This window comes from Mandrillus leucophaeus, unplaced genomic scaffold, assembly GCF_000951045.1.
Source record: "Mandrillus leucophaeus isolate KB7577 unplaced genomic scaffold, Mleu.le_1.0 Scaffold241, whole genome shotgun sequence".
In the NCBI taxonomy this organism is placed as follows: domain Eukaryota; kingdom Metazoa; phylum Chordata; class Mammalia; order Primates; family Cercopithecidae; genus Mandrillus; species Mandrillus leucophaeus.
In genome coordinates this window covers 2,452,220-2,473,145 of record NW_012102488.1, presented here as the reverse complement: position 1 = coordinate 2,473,145, position 20,926 = coordinate 2,452,220, and the positions used below count along the sequence as shown (strand labels likewise).

The window sequence follows — 20,926 nt, the reverse complement described above, 5'->3', positions numbered from 1 at the left end:
AACCTCTAATGTACCCCAAACACAAATTAAAAAAAAAAAAAAAAGGCCAGGTGCAGTGGCTGACACTTGTAATCCCAGAACTGTGGGAGGCCGAGGCAGGCGGATCATGAGGTCAGGAGATGGAGACCATCGTGGCTAACATGGTAAAACCCCGCCTCTACTCAAAATACAAAAATAGCCGGGTGTGGTGGCGGGCGCCTGTAGTCCCAGCTACTCAGGAGGCTGAGGCAGGAGAATCACTTGAACCTGGAAGGCAGAGGTTGCAGTGAGCCGAGATTGCGCTGCTGCATTCCAGCCTGGGCGGCAGAGCAAGACTCCATCTCAAAAAAAATAAATAAAAAATAAAAATAAAATTTTAAAAAATCTCCTTCCCTGTCTTCAAAAGTATACTAGTTGAGATGGAAACAGCCTCTGTAGGTGGGACTTTCTAAGAGTTTCAGAATCAGAAAACTTTGGTTTTGGTTTTATTTTAAAATGATTCCTTATGCTTGTTACTTATGCTTTATTGACTAGAAGTGTTCTCTGAATATGAAAGGATTCCACAAAGATCTCCTATAAGGAGATTTTTGGTTTGGGCTGATGTGTTGTTGAAAACCACCAGAGTTTATTTTCCTGTAATAAAGGAGTCTTGGCCTAGCCAGGAAAAATTGCCCCTCAGGTCAGTTGTCTTTCCCCAGGTTGGGGACCATGCAAGCCATGTCCCCCTGTCCCCAGTGGGGCCAGCACCCCCCTGGAGTCCAGCCTTGTGCCTGGACTCACGAGGGTTTTTCCACTAACAGATTTCCCTGTTTATTCCACAGGTTATTTTCCGTTTTGCTCTGGCACTTTTTAAGTACAAGGAAGAGGAGATTTTGAAATTGCAAGATTCCATGTCTATATTTAAGTATCTCCGCTACTTCACTCGCACTATCCTTGATGCTAGGTGAGTCCTGGGGAGTTCTCAGATGTCAAGGAGAGCAGGAAGCCTGGCCCCTGCCTCCTTGAGAGTAGCGTGTCCTTGCTGTCTTCCAACTCGGAGCCGTGCCAGGTGTACGGTGTGGGAGGGGCATTGCTTTCCAGGGAAAGGAAGGAGTAAGGGGTGTGAGCCCCAAGTAGCCTTACGTAGGAGGAACTGAGATGATTCTGTCCTTTGTCCTACAAACACAGATCCCAACAACCAACAGCAATAGTTTCATTTGTCTAGAAAGCATTTACTGAGTACCTGCTGTGTGGTAGGGCCTGTGCTGCACACTGAGGATGACGGATGGAGAGTAAGGCCTGTCCTAGAAGACCTTGCTGGGGACACCGTTGCGCATCATTTGATCTGTGCTGTGGTAGAGGGAGCCCAGGCCGGAGAAAGGCTGAGTAAGCTGGCCAAGGGGCAGCAAGGAAACAGTATGGGGGCGGGGGTCCTTCAGGAGCGGTGGCGCAGAACTGTGGGGCAAGTGCGTTTGGGGAAGTGTGGAGGCAGCTCAGCCCAGCTGGTGCCAGTGTGGCTGGGCCATAGCAGAGCTGGGCTGTCAGGGTGCTTACAGACTTTGCTCAGGACTTGAGGCTTCATCCTGAGCGCTAGGAAGTATTACAGGGTTAGGCAAGAGACAAACAGGTCAGATTGGGGCAGGACTGGTGACTGTTAGAGGGCTCTAGGGAGAGAGGTGGTGACCTGGGAGAGGTGGTCCCACAGATGGAGAAGGAGGGTAGATTGAAGAGAGGGAGGGAGGAATTTGACTTGGAGGACCCCTGAGTTTCTGGCCTGGGAGGCCAAGTGTTCAGGAATCCTCCCTGGCCACACAATCATTGCCTGTTCTGGGCCACCTTTGTCTGTGTGTCCCCTGGACCACAGCTGTTGGCTGCTCTGACCCTGACAGCTGATTCAGACACTGGGAGCTGAGGTGCTGGCTGAGGCCATGCCAGGCCTCCTGGAGGTCGTTGCTATTTTCAGGGTCTTTTATTGGGAGTGGGTTTGTAAGTTTCAGGCTTACTAATAGCACCAACAACAGTGCCCTGATTTCTGCCAAATGAGAAAGGATATTGGAATCATATTTGCTGGAGAAAGTTTGATTCTGAGTCCTGGGGTGAGCCTTGAGAGTTTCTGTTCATCTCATGTTGGGTCAGGATTCCTGAGAATGACACGGAATGAGCTCACCCATGCCAACAGCTAGGGCTGTGTTGGAAGCGCCGCTGCCCTCAGTTCTGTACTGGGTCCCAGGCGCTGCCAGGAGGAGCAGAGGCGAGTGGGCGTGACTCTGGCGAGTGCCCGCCCCTTCCCTGGCACCACCACTGCTGGACCTTGCATGGTCCTGCAGCGCCTCCTTGCGAGCGGCTCGCAGTACAGTCTCCCCTGCAGCTTGCTTTAGAAAGCCGGGTCGCCAGACCAGCAGGTGCTTTAAGGAGTGCCAGGCCACAGTGACAGGCTCCCCAATGTTATCAAGACTGCAGGGGCCCATAACCCGCCTATGGGCTGCAGCCTCAGTGTTTTAATGAGCTCCCCAGACTAGAGGTTGCAAGGAGGCCAGTCCTGCAGCACAGTGAGTGGCCTTCAGAAACACAGGGAGGGAGTTGTGTGGTCAGCTGCATTCAGGAGACGGGGATTAAACAGGATTGAACCAGGCTCTGCAGCAGAACTTCTGGGAGCCTTTCAAGGTGCTGAGCATCGTCTCCCAAATTTAGCTGACCACGGGGCGCCTTCTCATCTCCCAGAGGAATCTTCCAGGCCTGAGGCAGAGGTGGGGTCTGGCTTCCCGGGTGCCAGCCTGGGCTCAGAGGCCTCTGTCAGCTCCTGACTGAGGAGCAAATGAAGAATTACACTTTGGGCTCACGTTCTGCAGCACAGGAGGGGTGGGCGCCTTAGGTTTGGGGTTTGTGGGGGCTGCGGGCTGATAGCTATGGGGGAGAAAGTGTTGGTGAGTGGGGACCCCGTGCCCCGTTCACATGAAGCCTCCTCCCACCTGGTGGGGCTGGCAGCCCGGTCCGCAGAGCCAGGCAGGAAGTGGAACCTGAGAAATCCACAAGCGGGGACCCCTGTGCTCGGGTTTTCCCTGTTCTCTGGTGCTCCCATGTTCTAGAACACACGCTGAGGAAATCGGAATTTAAATAAAGCTGGCCTTTCTGACCTTGAGCCTCTGGACGAGAGTTAAGCATGTCCAGGCAGCGGGGTTTGGAAACACAGAAGGCTGTGCCCTCGTGTGCGCCGTGTGTTGACAGGAACCCAGGCGGCTGACGGCAGCAGGAGCAAATGGCCTGCTCCACTGGGGACGGGCAGGAAGTCCTTCGGGGCATTTCTGTTTCATCACAGCTTTTCCTGGGGCTGGTGAGTCTGTTGGGCCTTCGGTTGACAGGAAAGGAACGAGCCCCTGTTGCTGGATGCAGAGCATCTGGGGCCTGGCAGAATCCAGAGAGGGGAAGGTGGTGGCCCCGTGTTGGAGGAACTGGCTTATTTTGTGATCCCCAGAGACCAGCGTGGCTGACCCCTTAGTGCTAGAAATCCATAGCCAGGCCTCAGGACAGCTTTTGGTTTTATTTTTATTAAGCCACTGACCAGTGGTTAGGAGCAAGTGATCACAACCTTAACATTTTTATTGTAAATTGGAGCCTTGACTTGGGGATAATGTGAAACCCACGAGCTGCACGTTTCTCTGTAGACTGCATCTGGACACTTGTCACATTGCCGACTGGCTCTGACCGTCATCGCCAGGACTGCCTGGGCCTGTGTTCATTCCCCCAGTCAATCAGTCCTGGGACACAGACGTCCCGGACTCAAGCCCGGTGCCAGGCCTCATGCCTACCTGAGGATGCAGACACATCCGCACCTGTCATCACCATGCAAGTGCCGGGCACTCTGCTCAGTGCTTATGTGTGGGAACTCGAGTAATCCCACACACTAAGAGATGGCACTACTGTCATCCCCAGTGTGCAGATGAGAAATCAGAGGCCAGAAAAGGGGGTGACTTCAGTCACACAGCAAGCATGTGGCAGAGCTGGAGTCCAGGCCATCATTCTGAACCTGCCCCTAGCAGGGCCATTGTTCCTTGTCACCTCTCTGCAGAAGGTGGGCCTCGTCCCCTACGTCAGACCCCCAGCCTGGCCAGCGCTCTTCCCACCCTGCCCCAGGCCACCTGCTGTGCCTGTGAGGGCTGTGTGTGAGCACTCACGTTGAGCGCTGCTGATTCTCTTGTCTCTCCCCTGTGTCCTGCCAGGAAGCTGATCAGTATCTCCTTTGGGGACCTGAACCCCTTCCCCCTACGCCAGATCCGGAACCGACGCGCCTACCACTTGGAGAAGGTCCGGCTGGAGCTGACCGAGCTGGAGGCCATCCGTGAGGATTTCCTGCGTGAGCGGGACACCAGCCCTGACAAGGGTGAGCTGGTCAGCGACGAGGAGGAGGATACCTGAGTAGGTCCCGGGACGCTGCTCTTCCTGCCTTCACAACCAAAGTGTGCCCAAAGGGTGAAAGCACGCTTAAAAGCCAGAATGTAATGTGTGTGGCCTCTGGGAATCTGCTGGGCAGATGTCCAAAGCCAGACTGCACTTCCTCATTTCCCACTGTGCGGGGGCAGGGGTGGGAGGTCTCATCTGTTTACAGCCATTTCCATGCCATGCTTTTGGTTACACGTATCTCAGTCATGCTTTCTGTCTGATTGGTGGATCCTCAGGCTTACCAGTGGCTATTTGCAAGAGCCTGTTTGCAGCCTCCGTCAGCTTGTCGGTGCTCTGACCCCCTGAAACCTTGCTTTGCTGGGCATCTCCCCATGTTCTCTCTCCTGTACATAGTGGGCAGTGGTGTGTGGTTTTGAATGGCAGTGCTGTGAAGGATGCCCACTGTGCTTCAGGCACCTGTAGGCCAGAGGGTTGCTGCCTCAGGCATAAGGTCGGTATGAAAAGGGACTGCCTTAGAAAGGCAGGCACATCGCTTGTTCAGAAATGGCCACTGTAGAAAGCCTGTGAACCTCCCACCAGTGGCTTTAAGCTGCCAGCCGTGCCCCATTTCTAGAATAACCTTTGCTCTTCCACACGCAACCCTTCCAACAGTGGCTCCCAGCCTGCATGGGGAGGGCCTGGCTGCCCAGACACCCGCCCTCACTTCTCATGGCCAGCCTGTGTTTGCAGATTACTGGGCTGCTCTGTCCCCAGCTTGCCGCGTGCCTGGTGTGGCTCGGTGAGATTCTGTGGAATGCCCTTCTTGACTTGTGGAAATCATTCACCAAGTACGACAGTTCAGGATTCCAGGTCAACGGTGGACCGGCATATTGCAAAGCAGACCCACCCCTGGGCTGGCGTGGGCGAGGGGATGGAGGAATCTTTTCGGTGGCGCTTTGCAGGGCAGTGGTGCAGCTGCAGCGTGAACGCTCTTGGACAGTTGAAAACCTTGGCTTCCTTGGAGATGGCCAATGCTCCTGGTGTCTCCTCCACCTGACTGGGTTGTGCAGGAGGCCGGCTGCCAGTGTCCAGGGCTGGGAAACTTTTTTGCTTGGGGCCCAGGCTTGGGTGAGCTTTCCCGGGTGTGTGCCCACCCCACCACTGCCTGGAAGCATCCTTGTTCTCTGCCAGGACACAGGGTCACTGGTGCCTCTGACACGGCAGTTTCTGGGAACTCACAGGACTGCCTTTCTGAAGGCTGGGAAGAGGCTTTGAGCAAGGAGCTCATTTTTGCTTAATCCCTCTAGAGCATCCCTGATGCGTAGATGTGAGACGATGTTTTCTGGCACAGTGTTATGAAAATACAAGAAAAACGGTCTCAGTGGAATGTTTCATATTACCTGAAAAAAACTGGAAATCATCCTTTGTTGATACGAACACACTGAGACTAAGAATTGAAGCAATGCAGTTTTAAGAAGTACTTTTTTCCTGTTATTTTGTGCTGTCAACTTTCTAGCAGTGCCACGGCGAAGCTGGCGTTTCCGTACGCTAGACTGAGCTCCGGCTTCATGTCTTTAGTGGAGCTGGTTAACGTTTCACTGGGTAGAGGGGCTGGCCTCTATATTTAGCCAAAAGCCTTTGCCTCTTTTCAGGCATCAAAAATGGGTTTTGCCATTGTCTTTGTCTTTGAGAGCAGCAGTTTGAGGTCTGACTCCTTCAGGAAGTTGTCCTGGGAGCTGGGCGTTGCAGTCCGCTCGAATCAAATGTTGGAATCTCCCACCCCCTCAGCCCATCAGAAACGACAGCTGTCAGCCTGGGGGACGGCTGCTGAGGAGGTGCAGCAGGAATGGGGCTGGGCCCATGGGCCAGCACCAGCTGCCCTCAGGTTTTACTTTCCAAGCTGATGGCCCCTGGAACATGCCAGCACACACTGCCATGTCCTGGGGCTAAGATGCTGCCTTTAGGGACAGGCTCGTGTTGTCCAGTGTGCCCTGAGAGATGCACCTGACCAGGGTCCCGTCATGGCTGCAACCCACAGTGGTATGTTCGTGTTCCCAGACAGTTGTCAGCAGTTGCCAGGCAGTGTGTGTGTGACAGCAGGAGAGTTCCTGGAGGAAAGGGACTGGGGACACTTTCTCAGAGGTTCTCCTGCCTGGAATCAAGTGACGTGCGTCCAGAAGGCAAGATAGGGCAGCTCCGCCTGGTTCCAGTTTGGGAACAGGATGGAGCCAACTCCTCCTTCCAGGACTGTGGCTCTGGACTGGACTCTTTCGTGCTAACACTTCCCCCCTTCATGTCACTGAGGAAAGAGCTGCTCTGTCCCCTCCAGTGCCCTGAAGGTCCCTGGCCTCCACTGGCTGCCATGGCAGGGGGCCCTTCTGGCAGGGGCTGCCCCACACTGCTGTTCCTCCTCCGAACCTTCGCCCCAACACCCAGCCCATGGCCCCTGCAAGGGAGACCTTGCCAGCTGAGAAACCCAAAGGCCTGTCCAAATACACGCACCAGGACCGAGGGGAGCTCCCTCCCCACACCTGCTGGGAATTGCCAACTTTTAAATGGATGGGGTTTTTTTTAATGGGTTGAACCTCTGTTAATACTTTTGTATGCTTTCACTACAATTTATATTTTTATAGGCTATTTTCTCAAGATGTTTCTAGATTCCACATATCTATTTTATATAACAAGTTCTTATGTTATGTGTGTGACTCCCTTGTATCTGTGCCAGCCTGAGCCTCCGAGTTGCTCTTCCCTCTGGCCCTGACTCTCACTGACTCACTGTTGTGATGTGCGGGCCCACTTCTTACCCCAGGTAACCCCGGGCGCTGCCTGTAGTCATGCTGACAGCTGTACAGTAGCCGCCAAGACTGCTGATGGCTGGAGACGGTTCTGGTTCCAACTACGGTATATTGATATAGGAAGTATCCTAGACAGATGCTCGGTTGGGTTTTCTAACTACAAGTTTGTATGGCACAGATCCCCACCCGCCATCCTATAGTTTTGTCTTCCTGTGTGTTCCGGGGCTTCTGGGCAGCTGGGCCTGCCCGGGGAAGTCCTTGCAGGTGGGAGGCCATACAGAGACCTAGTGTGTGCCACTGAGTGTCCCACCGTTGCTGGGCAACTGGAGGACTGCAGGGGGCGCCAGGTGACTCTCTCTTTTTATGTCACAGCAGCTCCTGTGCTGACCTTCAGGTTACATTTTGGAACTGTAATACTAAGGAAGAAATAAACTAATTTGTATGATATTCTGCACTGAAATTCCGTTATAGTCACTAGTGATGAGGCTCACCCCAAGGGCTTGGAGGGTGGACCAGGGCTTATTGGTGTTAGGGGGTGAGGAGGGGCTCTCCACCCTTCCAGCCTGGTGTTTCTGGGTGTCCCTGCCCTTGGCTTACCCTGGGGCGGGTGCGTCAGGATGCCTTTCCCAGCAGGGGCAGCCTTTGGAGTCCCCAAGAACCATGGCCAAGCTGCAGGTGTGGGCTGGGGGCACCAAGGTGGGAAGCCAGGAGCTGGAGACTCCCTGTGTCCAGATAACCCCCCACCCAGCCACAAAGAACAGGCACGCCTCCTTCCGCCAGCTGTGCCATGCCCTGCCTGAGTCACAGGCTTGTTTGTCTCCTGCCTGGACTGACAGCTCAGGCCCAGCTGCCACCGGAGACACCCCCAGCCGTCAGTGGAAAACACCCAAGAATGATGAAGACCAAAGGGGTTCCCATAGGGGTGTTTCAGGGGTAGCTCCCGCAAGGATTCCCAGACAGGGCCAGCCAAGGCCTGGCAGGCTTTTCCCTTCTGGGGACATGGATTCAGCGAGGCTGGGGGTTCCTGAAGTCACGCAGCACAGCAGCAGCGGCAGAGCTGGGATGGACTGGCTTAGTGGGCAAGTCGACAGGCTGTGCTCCCCACCCCTTGGAAGGGGCTGCCACCAGGGGCAGTTCTGACTAAGGCCTGGGAAGCCATGACTCAGAGCATGGGTCCCCAGGGTCTCTTTGCGCCAGCCGGGCTGCTGTAGACAGACAGGAAGCACTGCTGACGCTCCTCCACCCGCGGGCAGCGCAGCGGGGCTGGACTCACGCTAGCTTGCCCAGCAACTTGCTTTCCTGCGTGAATTCTGGCAGGCTGCCCGCTTTGTGCAAAGCCGCCGCTGGGGCCTGCTCGGGGCCCTCTCCCTCTTCCACCTGCTCAGGGTAGCCTGGAGCTTGGAGGTGGGCAGTCAGAGCCTAGGATGAGCCTGTGTCACCAGGGCATGTGCCCTTGGGCCAATTACTTCCTCTCAGAGCCTTGGGCTCCTCCTCTGAGGATGGGGTGTGTTGGCGTGAAATGAGGTGAGCGTGTTGAATTGGGGAGCAGCAGGATATGCACCTGTAGGCAGCCGCCCTGGCCACACTCCCTCCCTCCCTTCCAAGTCCTGGGACAGACACAGTAGGGCACAGCTGGCCAGCCTGCTCTTCTCCTCTCTGCCCACTTTTTGCAGAAAAATCAACAGATACAACAGGGCCAGGGAGGTGCCCCCGGGGGCCCCAGTCCCCATCACTCCAAGGGGCAGTCCCTGCAAATGACAAGGTGGGCCCAATCCCTGTGGAACAAGTCTCTGAGGACCACAGAGTGGGGCCTCAGGCGGACAGCAAGTAAGGGCCAAGCTGTGCCCCTGCCCAGAAGACCTTCCTGTCCCCAGAACCCCACCCTCTGCACACAGGCCTCCCTGGGCAGCAGCCCCCGGCTTCCAAGGCCTTCTGTGCCTCACCAGCCGCCATGCTCTCATGGACCTGACTGCTGCTCTGCCCACTGCAGATCTGCCCCAGAGGAGCACGTGAAAAGCCGTGCCTGCCAAGGTGCTGCCGTGGTGGAGTTTTGGGCAGAGGGGTTGGGGGAAGAGTTTCTGACTTTTAAGATTCTCCAAATCCAGGATGAAGTCACACTGTGCTTTGGAATGGTAGATGCTCATTTATGTAAAATCGTAATAAATGTTACACAAACTGTTAGAATAAAAAAATACCTTTTTTGATGGGGAGGAGGTCCCCAGCCTGCCGCTGGGTAGGGAGAGGGTTAGCACCATTAGGGCGCAGGGGGCGGGAGGTCCGCCACAGCCCGTGGTGGGCACTGAGGTCTGTCGGTCAGTCTGTGCATCCTGGCACAGTCAGCGGTGGGCAACCCACTGATGGCCTCGAGAGGGGGCGCCGTGGCTGGGCGGAGCATGAGCAGCAGCACTGGGTGCAGATGGTGGGCAGCTGGCAGCAGCCCAGTAGGCGCAGTGTCTTGCAAAACCCGAAGGACAGGCGGTTCCGCTCACAGCCTGGAGTGGGGGAGGGGCAGAGGGGCATCAGGACCAGTGGTTTGGGGTACCCAGAACTTGGCTCCCCATGCCAACCACCTTAAGGAGGCTCCAGCAGCTCCCCACTGAGCAAAGGGCCCCAGTTTCTGGAGTGGCTCCCGAACCGGAGTTGCAGGTCTCCAGCTGTTGCTGTTTCTGTCCCACCTGCTCATGGCCAACCCCAGGACTCGAGAACGGGCGCTGCTGGGCTGAGATTTCTGGAGGAAAGGTCCTGAGACCCCACCCTGATGCCCTCACATGCCCATGAAAGAGCCTGCCCAGGGCGACTCCCTGCCACCCCATCTCCATCCTTGCTCACCCCTGGTGTTCCCCAACAGATCCTACCACAGAACTGCGGTCCCGGGGCCTCCTGCCAGCCTGCAGCAGCCTCTGCCATCCACTCCCACCACCACCCCCTGCCCCAGTACATCTGTCCTGCCAGGCCTCCGTGACCACCTCCAGCCACGGGGGCTGTACTCAGCCTCGGATTCTGAGTCATAGGGTCCCATCTCCCAGGCCAACCTCCCACTTCTCAGGTGGGCCACGAAGCCTAGAGTGAGTGGGCCTTACAGGCCGTCAGCAGAAACCAGGGACTGAGCCCAGGCCAGCTCCAGGCTGTGCTCATCAGGGCTGAGGTTTGGCTGGGCCCTCTTGCCCCATGGTTATCAGAGCTATTTTGGGAGGTGGCTTGTTTCCAGCCTCCTGGCCTTGCTCCTGATTCTGCTGCGGCTGCTGCTGCTGACAAACCCAGCTTACTCCAGCAGGAGGAATAGGAGGACAGCAGCCATCCCTGGGCCTGGGACAGCCCCCAGGCCTGGCAGAGGGCACGAGGCAGCAGGCAGGCTCCTCCACCCCAGCTCCAGGCAAAGCTCCAGAGCGCACACCTGCAGGCATGCATCCTGGTCGCCTGGGGTGACTTCAGACAAGTTGCTTCACCTCTTGGGCCTTCGTTCCCTCCTCTGTCAACCCCGCCTCCACAGCAAACGGATGTGGCCATGCTGTGTCACTGCAGTGACCACACACACACTAGTTTCCCGGCTTTCCACATGTCCCACCAACTGTACCACAGACCAGCAAAACATCCTGGGAATTCCAGGTCTCAAAGTCCAAGATACCTTCCCAGCCGCCCCTCCACTGTTCACTGGTGGCAGAAAACTCCTCACTTAGGACAGCTTCTAGTTCAGCCACCTAACCAGCCCCCGTTGCCCACTCCCTGCAGCTCACTCACACCCGCCCCTGGGAGACTTTGCAGGCCCAGAGCCTCCTGGGCCATCCGTCCTTGGTTCTAGGCCGCCAGGCGCCTCAGTTCCTGTTCTCTGCCCCATCTGGTCCTCATCCCCGGGGATCATAACCACCCTGCTCCCTCTGGCCAGCCCTAACGCTGAAGGTGAGAGACATGGTGCCAGCACCCAGCTTAGGTGACACACAGGAGCACTCTGAGATGCTGGCTAGGTGCATGCTGAGGGCAGGCAGGACAGGGTGGGGGCACTGCCACTGGGCCTTGAGGTTTGAGGCAGGAAGGCCACCCCTGCCAGACGCAGGGTAACGAGGCATGGCAGGGGCCACTCTGAGCCTGAATGAGGGCTGCCCAGGAGCCAGTGCAGATAGAGAAGGCTGTATTGGACAAGGGGAGAAGGCAGACCGGGGAGATTGCAGGGGGCCCCGAATGCCAGCTTGAGGGCCCTGGCTGAGGACTCTGTCCTAGGGGTAGGGAGCAGACAGCCAATAGCACAGGGGCCGCAGCTCCTCACGCCACAGCTTCTGGATTCCTTAGACTGGCAGGGTTGGCCCCAGGCCCTCTCCCTGACCTTGCACTTGGGGATGACAGTGGCTTTGGCAGAGGGGAAGAAGCCGCTTTGCCTGAGTATCCCCTCGATGCCCAGGCAGTGCTGGGCCCTTCATGCCCAGACTTCATTTATGCAAGGATGGGGCTTGGTGGCCCCTTTATTCAGCACATGAAGGCCCTGAGAGGGAAATGGAGCCCAAGGCCACACAGCTGGCAAGGGGACCCTAGGTGACACTCCAGGGCCACCCCATTTTCTGCCCTCAGCACTGCTGAGAGCAGCTGGGGCTGCAGGAAGGAAGTGTATGAGTGTATGTGTGTGTGTGACTGTGTGTGTGTGTGTGTGTGTGGCAGCAGCGGGGTTGTGCAGAACCACCTCTAGCTCAGGCCCTTCCACCAGGACCCAGCTGGCCAGGAAACCCCCCCACCACTAGGATTAGCAGAACCCTGGAAGGGAGCCCCTTCCTGCCTCAAACCCCGTTACCTCATCAGCAGGGCACTGGTTGCGCGTGCCTGTAAATCCCAGCCACTCAGGAGGCTGAGGCAGGAGAATCACTGGAACCTGGGAGGTGGAGGCTGCAGTGAGCTGAGATCGCACCATTGCACTCCAGCCTGGGTGACAGAGTGAGACTCCATCTCAAATAAAATAAAATAAAATAAAATAAAAATAAAATAAACAGCTGTATTAGGTAACATGGATTTCCTAGCTTTGGAAGGTATCTGCCCAGTTCTCCATTTTCGTTTTGTCATCATAATAGCATTTTAAGGAATGCTCAAATGTCTGTATCTCAGATTCCCGATTCTGAGACCCTGAGGACACTGAGTGTCAACGATGGGAAGACTGAGGGGAAAAGGGAGGACTAAGGGACAAAGCGGGAGACTGAGGTGTGGGGAGACCAAGGAACAGCGGGGGAGACCGAGCGGGGAGAGGAAGATCGAGGGGCATGGGTGGGACTGGAGGGCAGGAGGGAGACCGAGAGGTATGGGGGGAGACTGAGAAGTATGGAAGGAGATGGAGGGGCAGAGGGGAGACTGAGGAGCAGTGGGGAGGACACGGAGGGGCGGAGGGGAGACCGAGGAGCAGTGAGGAGGAGATAAAGAGAGCGGGGACTGAGGAGCATGGGGGGAGACTGAGGGAAATATAGGGAGGAAGAGTCGGAGTTAAAGAAATTGCCCTACTTTTCATAAATAGTTCAGGGAAATAAGTCAGCACGGTGAGGCGCCACTGGACTGGTCTCCAGGACGCAGCAGAAATGCAGGCACAAGACCTGCCGGAGCTGAGCAAGGACACAATCGAGAGGGAGCTGTGTCCGCTGGAGGGACAATGCCAAGAGCTGGAGCACACTGAGCATGTGCCGCAAGCCAGCACCCACCTTCCTCATCCATTTACCCTCCCAGTGCGCCTGGGACATGGGGCAGTTGCCAGCCTCATCTCACAGATGGGGAACTGAGGCTCAGAGAAGCCAACTTCCAAACCCGTGGTGGCCCAGCAGTGAGCTGGAAGCTGAAGCCAGCGTCCCTGTCCACAGACGAAGCCCCTGCTGGCGGGGCTGTGCTTGCCCCACTTCTCACCTCTGCCGCAGGTGACTGTGCACTTGGTCCAGGGCCCATAGTGCCAGGAGAACTCGGGTGGTGGGACCTCGCCATGGCCGCCTGCCTCCCTGTGGATGGTGTACTCGTAGCGCACCCCAGGGTTGCTCTCCTGGAACAGAAGCTGGGTGGGCAGGCAGGAGCCCGTGAGCACGAGGTGTCTTCTCCATCCACCCAGTCCTAAAGGAGCCAACCCCAGCCGTCTTCTCCATCCACCCAGTCCTAAAGGAGCCAACCCCAGCCACCTCTGTGAACTGCAGCTACACCATTGGGCCATTTTAAAGATAGGGAAACCAAGGTAGAGGCCACAGCAGGAGGGCCTGGCTCAGAGCCAGGCTCTGTGACTGACCCAGGGCTCACTCCTCCAGGACAAGACCTGCCATGAGGGGTGCTGAGCCTGGGGACTGCGCCTCCGCTCCCCCACCCTGGGCCTCGGGAGGCAGGCACCTGGATCCAGACAGGCTCGTTGGTGGGACCCGGGGACGTGAGGTTCTTCCAGTTGCCTGCGTACATATGTGAAGGTGGTCCCTGCCACCTGGTAGTCCCCGTTCCACTGGATGGTCCAGCCACCATTGAGGAAGTACTTCTCCGGGTCCTCGCTCCACAGTGCCAGGAAGTTGGCAGCCTTGGCCACCTCCTGGATGCGGATCTCGCGTGCACCGGCTGGGATCAGCCCCACGTCCACATACCCTGTCAGCCAAGGGTTGTGCGTAAGTTGTGCCCAGGGTGAGAAGGTTGCTTATCCCCACCCGCTTCCCTCACGTCTCTCCCCACTTGCCTCTGCCTGCTGATACCAAAGATTTCGCCATTAGCTTTAAAGTCTGAGCTCCCAAAATTGCTCAGATGTGTCGTGGGTCACCAAAACCCCACAGAGGTGCCACAAATCCTGACCCCGTGGCCATGCCCCGTCACCCCTCTCTTGAGGACCTAAACTGGTCTCATCATAAGGCTGGATCCATCCCCTACGCTAATTCTCTTTCTAAAAAAACCAAAGTGCCCAGGCCTTTCTCCTGGGACACCCTCCTCATCCCCACACAGCCTGCTTTTATTCATTCACTTCTGTCACACCCATCACGTGCCAGGCACTACTCTCAGCACTTGTGTAAGCTCATGGGTAACGGCCCTATAGCCTAGGTACTATTGTTATCCCCATTTTACAGATGAGCAGAGAGGCAGACAGGGATGGTAACGTGCATGAGCGTCCTGCTGGGATATGAGCAGTCTCCAGGGCCAGTGCTTTATCCACCACATTGCACTGGGATGAAATCTAAGCTTCTCAGCCCGGCATTCAAGGCCCCATAGCTGGTCCTGCCTTCTCTTCTTGCCTCCAGGCTCTGGCACAAGCTCTTCCTCCATTTGGAAGGCCCCTTCCATCACTTCTGAGTTTTATGATTCAGTTCAACTTCCACCTCCTACAGGAAACCTTCCCTGACTTCCCCAGGCCAGGACCTTCTTCCTCGGTGCTCCCATAGACCTCTGGGCCTCCCTCCACTGCACTGGTCACACCAGAAGCTTCTGCCCCCTGCAGGACTGAGCGCTTCGCCTGCATGTCCCCATCACCTAGCACACAGTCAGTATTTGAGCAACGTGTGCAAAACAGACTGGAGGTGAGGGCACAGAGCTGGGGGTCTCAGAAGCTTCAGGAGGAGACTGCCATTCTTTGAAAGGCCCAGGGACCACACACAAGCCAGGCTGGCCCTGCCTGGGGTCTCTGGGACAGGAGGACTCCCCATGGGGACAGGTCTCTGCACGTGGGCCAGGGGTCCCCTGACTCCTGGAAGAATTCCACCCCAGCAAGGCTTCCCTGCTTAGCCATCTCCAGGTTGGGTGGGGACCACGAGGCCAAGGACAGGGGCCCAGGGGAGATGGGGAAAGGGCCACCAGGTAAAGAGCACACCCCTCCCCCACAGCAGTCCACCCCATACCCAGGCCCTCGGCCTCCTCGAAGGTCCCGCTCACGGTGTGGCAGGTGGAGCCGTTGCCGTGGCACACACCACAGCGATCCTCCATAGCACCGGAGTCAATCTCAAAGTCACAGCCCACATTCTGCAACACACAAGGAGGGGAGGCTCCTGGTGCTGGCGGCCAGCCCTCTGTGGTCCCAGCCCCGGGGGTCAGCCAGGCTCAGGAGGAGAAAGCTGGGAGTGGGGGTCAGGAGGCCTCTCTCTGGCCCTGCCCCACCCCAGCTGTGCCTCTGACCCAGGTGAACTTCTCTACCTCCCTGAGCCTCAGTTTCCTCAGATGTGAGATGGGGAGACCCACCCCTTGCTTAAAGGCATGTCGTGAGCATCACATGAGACAAGAGAAGGAAAGAGTTCTGCAAAGGCCACAGGCAGGCAGGGGATCTGACGCGCCATGGGCTCCTGACCAGCGCGTGCAGGGAATTTCAACGTCAAAGGCACTGGGGGTTGGCACCTCCCTGCTGGTCCTCCTCGGAGTCCAGGCCTTGATACTCCAGAGGCTTAGAGGGCAAGAAGCAGGGACAAGTAGGTGGCTGGGGACATAGGCAAAGAGGAGAGGCCATCGTTGTTATTAAAAATAAGAATAGATTTTGTTACCAAATACTGAGCACTATTCTTCGGGGCTCAGAGCCCTTCATGTCACCTGTGCCACCTCATTTAACCCCTTCTGTCAGGGAGCAAACCACTGCCTGGGGTCAGCCAGCCAGCAAGAGGTCAAGTCACTTTCTGGGCTTTGGTTTCCTGGCTGGGGCGGTGCTGATGCAGGCATCCAAGGAGATGCAGGGGGTGAGGCCTGACTGGGAGGGGTCCCCAGTGCCAGGAGGCATAGTAGGGGCTTTGCCTTAGAGGTCATACAGGGTAGGGGCTGGGAAGCCCAAAGGTAGAGCATAGGGAGGGTGGCCTGAGGAGGACCAGGAGGGACCCAGGAGAGAGCCTGGGGCCTGCCAGTGGGGCTGTGGGCAGCCAGTGCTGGGGGAGCCTCTTCTAACCAGGCACACCTTGCAGATGCCGTTGATGCAGAGGTCCCTGCTGGCCCGGACCTGGTAGCAGGGGGTGCCATCGACCACGGCGTCCCGCAGCTTCTTGGCAAAGTACTCATTCGAGGGCCGGCAGTGCAGTTCGCAGGGGTTCACTGGAGGTCCAAGTAGAAGAGCCATCAGCAACAGCTGGGGCAGGAGTGTGGAGGCCACCAGGAAGACCCCTCTGTGACACACATCCATAGCAGGCTAGAGGCTCCCAAGCAGCACCAACATGCTGGAGGCTCCGGCTGGGCTGGTAGCTATCTGCAAGGCTGCAGACTGGAGAGCCAGTGATGGGTGAGCAGCAGCCCCAGGGGACATTGGGAGCGGCCCAGGCTTGGGGTGGAGACTGGGCCTCCTGCTTGCATCACAGGGTAACCTTGGACACACACACCCCCAGCCCTCTGAGCCTCAGTGTCTCCATGGGAGGCAGCACTCACCATCATTGACCACGGGCACCCATGTGTGCAGCTGGCCCTCGTAAAGCGTAGCGTCAAAGTGGCTGCGCTGGATGTGGCAGAAGGAGGGGCGGCCAGCGGGGCAGGCCTGTAGGTTGCAGAGGCGGAAGCACTTCCGCTCACCCACACAGTATTTGCCTTTGTATTTGGGCCTGTGGGGAGGACCAGGGTGCGCCCTAGTGAGGGACTGGTGAATACTACTGCATGGCCACAGCCCAGAGCGAGCGGCTTCCTCCTGCACCCACACCCCAAGATCCCTGCCGCCCAGCTTTGTGCACGCTGCTCTCCTCCCTTGGGCTGCCCACCCTCTGGCCCAGACACACCCTCCCTGTTTGTAAGGACCTGTGGGGAGGTGGCAGCAGGAAGCCTGAGCTCTGACCCCAACCTGCTGTGTGACCGTGGGCAAATCTTCAGCCACCATCTGGGCCTCAGTTTCCTCCAGTATAAAGTGAGGTTGGGGCTGCCTCTGCAGAGGGCTGTTGAGAAGCTGGGACAAGCTGTAGGCATGACTGGCACTGGCTGGAGGGACTGCTCCAAGTCTCTGACCCATGACACCAGCATCCTAACGAGCCCTTGAGTCCTCAGCCTCCCTCCTGGTGGCAGTACCCCAGCCCGGGCCTAAAGGAAGCTCCCAGGGCCCCAGCCAGCTGAGAGGTCTGACCGAGCACAGCTCCTGAAACCCTCTGCATCTAGGCCAGGGTCGCTGGCCCCCACCCAGCTCAGACCTGGAGGCCAGGAGGCAGGAGGGCCACAGGCCAATCTTGGGTAAGCACAGGGCCCTGGGTGGGGCTGACTGTGAACCCCATGCCTGCCCCAGGTGGCCTCCGGAAGTGAAGATTAGCCAGGTAGTGCCTCAGGTCTACAGTACGACTGGCCTCTGTGTCTCAGCAGATCTTCACACCCCACCGTTTAGACGGGGAAACAGAGGCCCAGAGAGGTGAAGTCACTCACCTCAGGCCACCCCTTCAGTGCTGGCCCATCCTCCCAGCTGCCCCCAGTCTCATCTCAGACCCTTGTGCCTCTGAGGCCACCAAACCCCTCCCGCTGAGTGCCCACTACAGACGAGCTGCAAAACTGAGGGCCTGGCCTGCGTAAACTGCATTTGCCCCCGACTACAACTTTACTGGATGGGCACTGCTATTATATAGACGGGGAAACGGAGGCCCAGAGAAGGGGTGAACAGAGGATTCGAACTCAGAGTCATCTAAGGTCCAGGGCCCATGCTCTTCACCACTGCCCTCTCCTGCCTCCTCCCAGCCAGCGGCTGCTTTGCCATGTGGCCTCTGATGAGTCTCTCCAGTCTCTGGGCCTCAGTGTCCCGCTCTCTGGAAAGGGGTCAGCAGTGGCGACCCTGTCAGCCCCCAGAACACTGCTTGAAAGTGACTCAAGGTGCCCTGGACACTCGGACTGACCATTATGAAGACACTTCTCAGAGCCAGGGGCTGGGACAGAGCCAAGCTCCTGCAATCGGCTGACTGCTTGGGTCCCTCTGTCCGATTGCCCAGGGCACCCTGGGCCCCACACTCACGTAGGCTGCGTGCACTGCCGCTCGGCGCTCTGTACGCCCACACCACAGCTCCACGAGCAGATGGACCAGGCGCTCCAGCCGGACCAGCCACCATCCACAGCCTCGGGCCGGAAGCCCACGGGTACGCACTCCCCATTGAGACACCACTACTGTGACAGATGGAGGTAGAGCCACCCCACCCCCCAGCCTATCAGTCATCCTCACCCTAGTGAGAACAAGGTGGGTGGGAAGGCTGCGAAAGGCACAGAGGGGAAGGATGGAAGGTGAGAGAGACCCCCTCACAATCATCACAATCATCTGTGACCCAGGCCACAGGGAGGAGCTGAGCAGGGAGTAAAACAGCCCACGTGCTGACTCAGCTGAAGACACCCTGGGGGATCATGGAATCAAGCCCTGGCCCCAGTGCCTCCGCTTTGCAGATGGGGCCTTGCGGGGCAGAGAGTGCGGGGCTCTGCTAGGAGCACAAGCAAGACTGTGAGCCAGGGCTGACCCCAGGGCCTGGTCACAGCAGGTCTGGCCTCTCCAACACCCACCGCCGGGACTGGGGACATCCCCTACCTTATTCTCCCCACACCGGGTGCCGTCCACGGCTGCATCCAGCTTGGAGTGACAGGTGGTCCCCACAGAGCACCAGAGTGTGTGGCAGACATTCTGCAAGGAGGAGGGCATGGGCCATACCCTCACCCCCTCCCAGTGCCGCCACCCACCCTGCCCCCTCCCTGTCCCCAAGGGTCCCCTGGGCACCCCTCCACATGGCAGGGGCCTACTGACCCCCAGAGGTCCCTTCTTGTGTGCCTGCTCCCACCTTCCTCCCCAGACCATGTGGTGGTGTGGGGTGCCTGGGGCTGTGCTGCTCAGAGCCGTCCCCAGCTGTCCCCACCTCTCCCGGCCCAGCCCCTCCTCTGGAAACACTCCTGTTAGAAGATCACTTCAGGTGATCTTCTCCAGGATAAATAGACCCTCCCCACTGGGGTCCCTTTTCCCTCTCATGAGCCAGCTCCAGAGAGGCTAAGGGACTTGCCCAAAGTGTCACAGTTGGTCCATGGTTGACGCAGAAATCAGAGCTGGGTCTGTGGCCGCCCATCCCTGGCCTCTCCCACAGGCCACTTGACGTCTCACAGTATCACTTGGGGGCGCAGCCCAGGCCAGGCGAGGTTACTCCCAGGCTGGCATCCACGGGCTGGTGAGAGCTGTCCCCTGAGCCCTCCTGCTGGGTCCCCACACCCCCATACCCACACCAGCCCCACTCACATCCATGTCCTCGCAGAAGGCAGAGTAGGCCCCATACTGGAGGCGGCACTGGTGGCTCACATCATAGAGGACGCCAGGCGGCACCGAGGGGAAGTCGATGATGTCCTTGGCAGGAGGGTCATCCAGGCACGGGCCCCACCCACAGCTAGAGGATGGAGGGGGCGCAGCCTGTGAGACCCACCAGAGAAGTCTTGGTGGGGCCAGGAGAGGAGGAGAGGTGGGAGGGGACACAGAGCCCTACAGCTATAGGAAACTCCAGCCTCCCTGCTCGGTTCAGCTGATCCTCCAACCACAGCCAGCAGCACAGGCCCTCCCGGCCTCTCTCATCTCATCTCCTGGGCACTCCAGCTGGCTAAACAATCCTAACCCCAATCCTAGCCCTCTGCACACGCTGCCAGGGCCCTTCCCTCAGAAGGCCTCCTGGACTGCCAAGCCCTCATGTGGCGCTGCTCTCTGACCCTGCAGCCTCCGTCCCTGAGCCCAGACCCTGGAGCCAGGGCCAACAAGGATCCAGAGAACATCACATCACAGTTGACACAACAGAGCCTCCGATGGCCCCACCCAGGCAGAGACCTCGGGTCATCTGTGGAAGGGCGAGGTCTGGAAAGCAGCCACCCCCGGGAGAGAACCCAGGGCAGCCGTGCCTGTCCCTTTCCCCCACCCACCGACAGGGCTGGCCTCCGGCCTCTGTCATACCCTATCTACTCCGTCCTTCCTCCAGCCAGCATTCCCTGGCAGCGGTGGTGGGGAAAATGGCAGACATGAGCAGGCGCCATCTGTGTCCACCATACACTTTTGCTGCTGCGGTGTGCCAAAGACAAGGCTGCCCAGACACACCACCACGAGGCAGGGAGCACAAAGGTGGGGGCCCTGGGGAGGGCGGCCCAGGCCTGGCTGGCACCCACTTCTGACCCTGCCTCACTCTGTACAGCCCTTGGCCTTGCTATTGTTTCTGGGACCAGTGACCAGCCTGCTGCCCCTGCTGGACCTTAGGCAGACACCACTATGGCTTAGCAGCAGAAGTGCCCTAACCAGCATGCTGACCACACTGCCTATGGCTCACTGCTGTCCTGGAGGAAGGTTTGGGGCCTTCTGGGGGCAGCAGTGGCTGGGGAGAATTGAGCCACGCAGACATGCAGGGCTGGGGATGACCCAGGCAGCCACGGCTTGGGCAGAAGCAACGGAGGGAGGCAGGACCCGTGGGACCTGGGGCCTCTAGCCAGGCGGGGGACATGGGGAGGCACAAACCCTCCAGTTCTATAGTCTGGGTGGCCTCAGGGCAGGTGGTGCCAGGCCAGAGGGCCAGGATGAGCATACAGTCCTGACTGGGACAGGCGGGGGGCTGCACAGGGAAGAAGGGCAAAGGTGATGGATCCTGGAGTCCAGCAGGGAGAGAAAGACACTCCGAGATGTGGAGAGGCTGGGAGAACATGAACGGGTCTGGAAACAGGGCCAAGACCGCTGAAGGCAGGTGTGGAGAGAGGCTGGGAGGGTAGATCAGACCATGGAATCCCAAAACCCAGATTTCAGAGGAGTGGGCCTGGCAGCTGGGAGACCCAGGGTGGGGTGGGTGGTCTGTGTGGTCTCCTAAGTCCCCTGGCCAGTGACAAGCCCCTGGCTCTGCCCAGAGCTGCAGAGAAGAAAGCCAAGGTGACCAGACTTCTACTGAGAACCCTGGAATTCTCCTGGAATCACC

The 20,926-nt window shown here is 58.1% G+C and overlaps 2 protein-coding genes across 2 annotated transcripts in view; one reads left to right on the top strand and one right to left on the bottom strand.

Annotated features, from left to right (window-relative positions):
• Positions 1–7,577, top strand: part of TBC1D2B (TBC1 domain family, member 2B) — an 81,330-nt gene extending 73,753 nt beyond the window's left edge. The window contains exons 13-14 of the mRNA XM_011982687.1: positions 801–922; positions 4,176–7,577. Coding sequence (XP_011838077.1) covers positions 801–922; positions 4,176–4,371 — 318 coding nt within the window. The 3' untranslated portion in view covers positions 4,372–7,577. The remainder of the gene's footprint in view (positions 1–800; positions 923–4,175) is intronic.
• Positions 7,578–12,414: 4,837 nt separating this feature from the next.
• The window catches only part of LOC105541622 (A disintegrin and metalloproteinase with thrombospondin motifs 7-like), a 33,639-nt gene continuing 25,127 nt past the window's right edge, over positions 12,415–20,926 (bottom strand). Inside the window, 10 exon segments of the mRNA XM_011982727.1 lie at positions 12,415–12,484; positions 12,518–13,210; positions 13,252–13,518; positions 13,520–13,703; positions 14,939–15,059; positions 15,973–16,106; positions 16,434–16,603; positions 17,980–18,125; positions 18,538–18,630; positions 19,231–19,375. Of these exon segments, the coding sequence (XP_011838117.1) occupies positions 12,802–13,210; positions 13,252–13,518; positions 13,520–13,703; positions 14,939–15,059; positions 15,973–16,106; positions 16,434–16,603; positions 17,980–18,125; positions 18,538–18,630; positions 19,231–19,375 (1,669 nt within the window). The 3' untranslated portion in view covers positions 12,415–12,484; positions 12,518–12,801.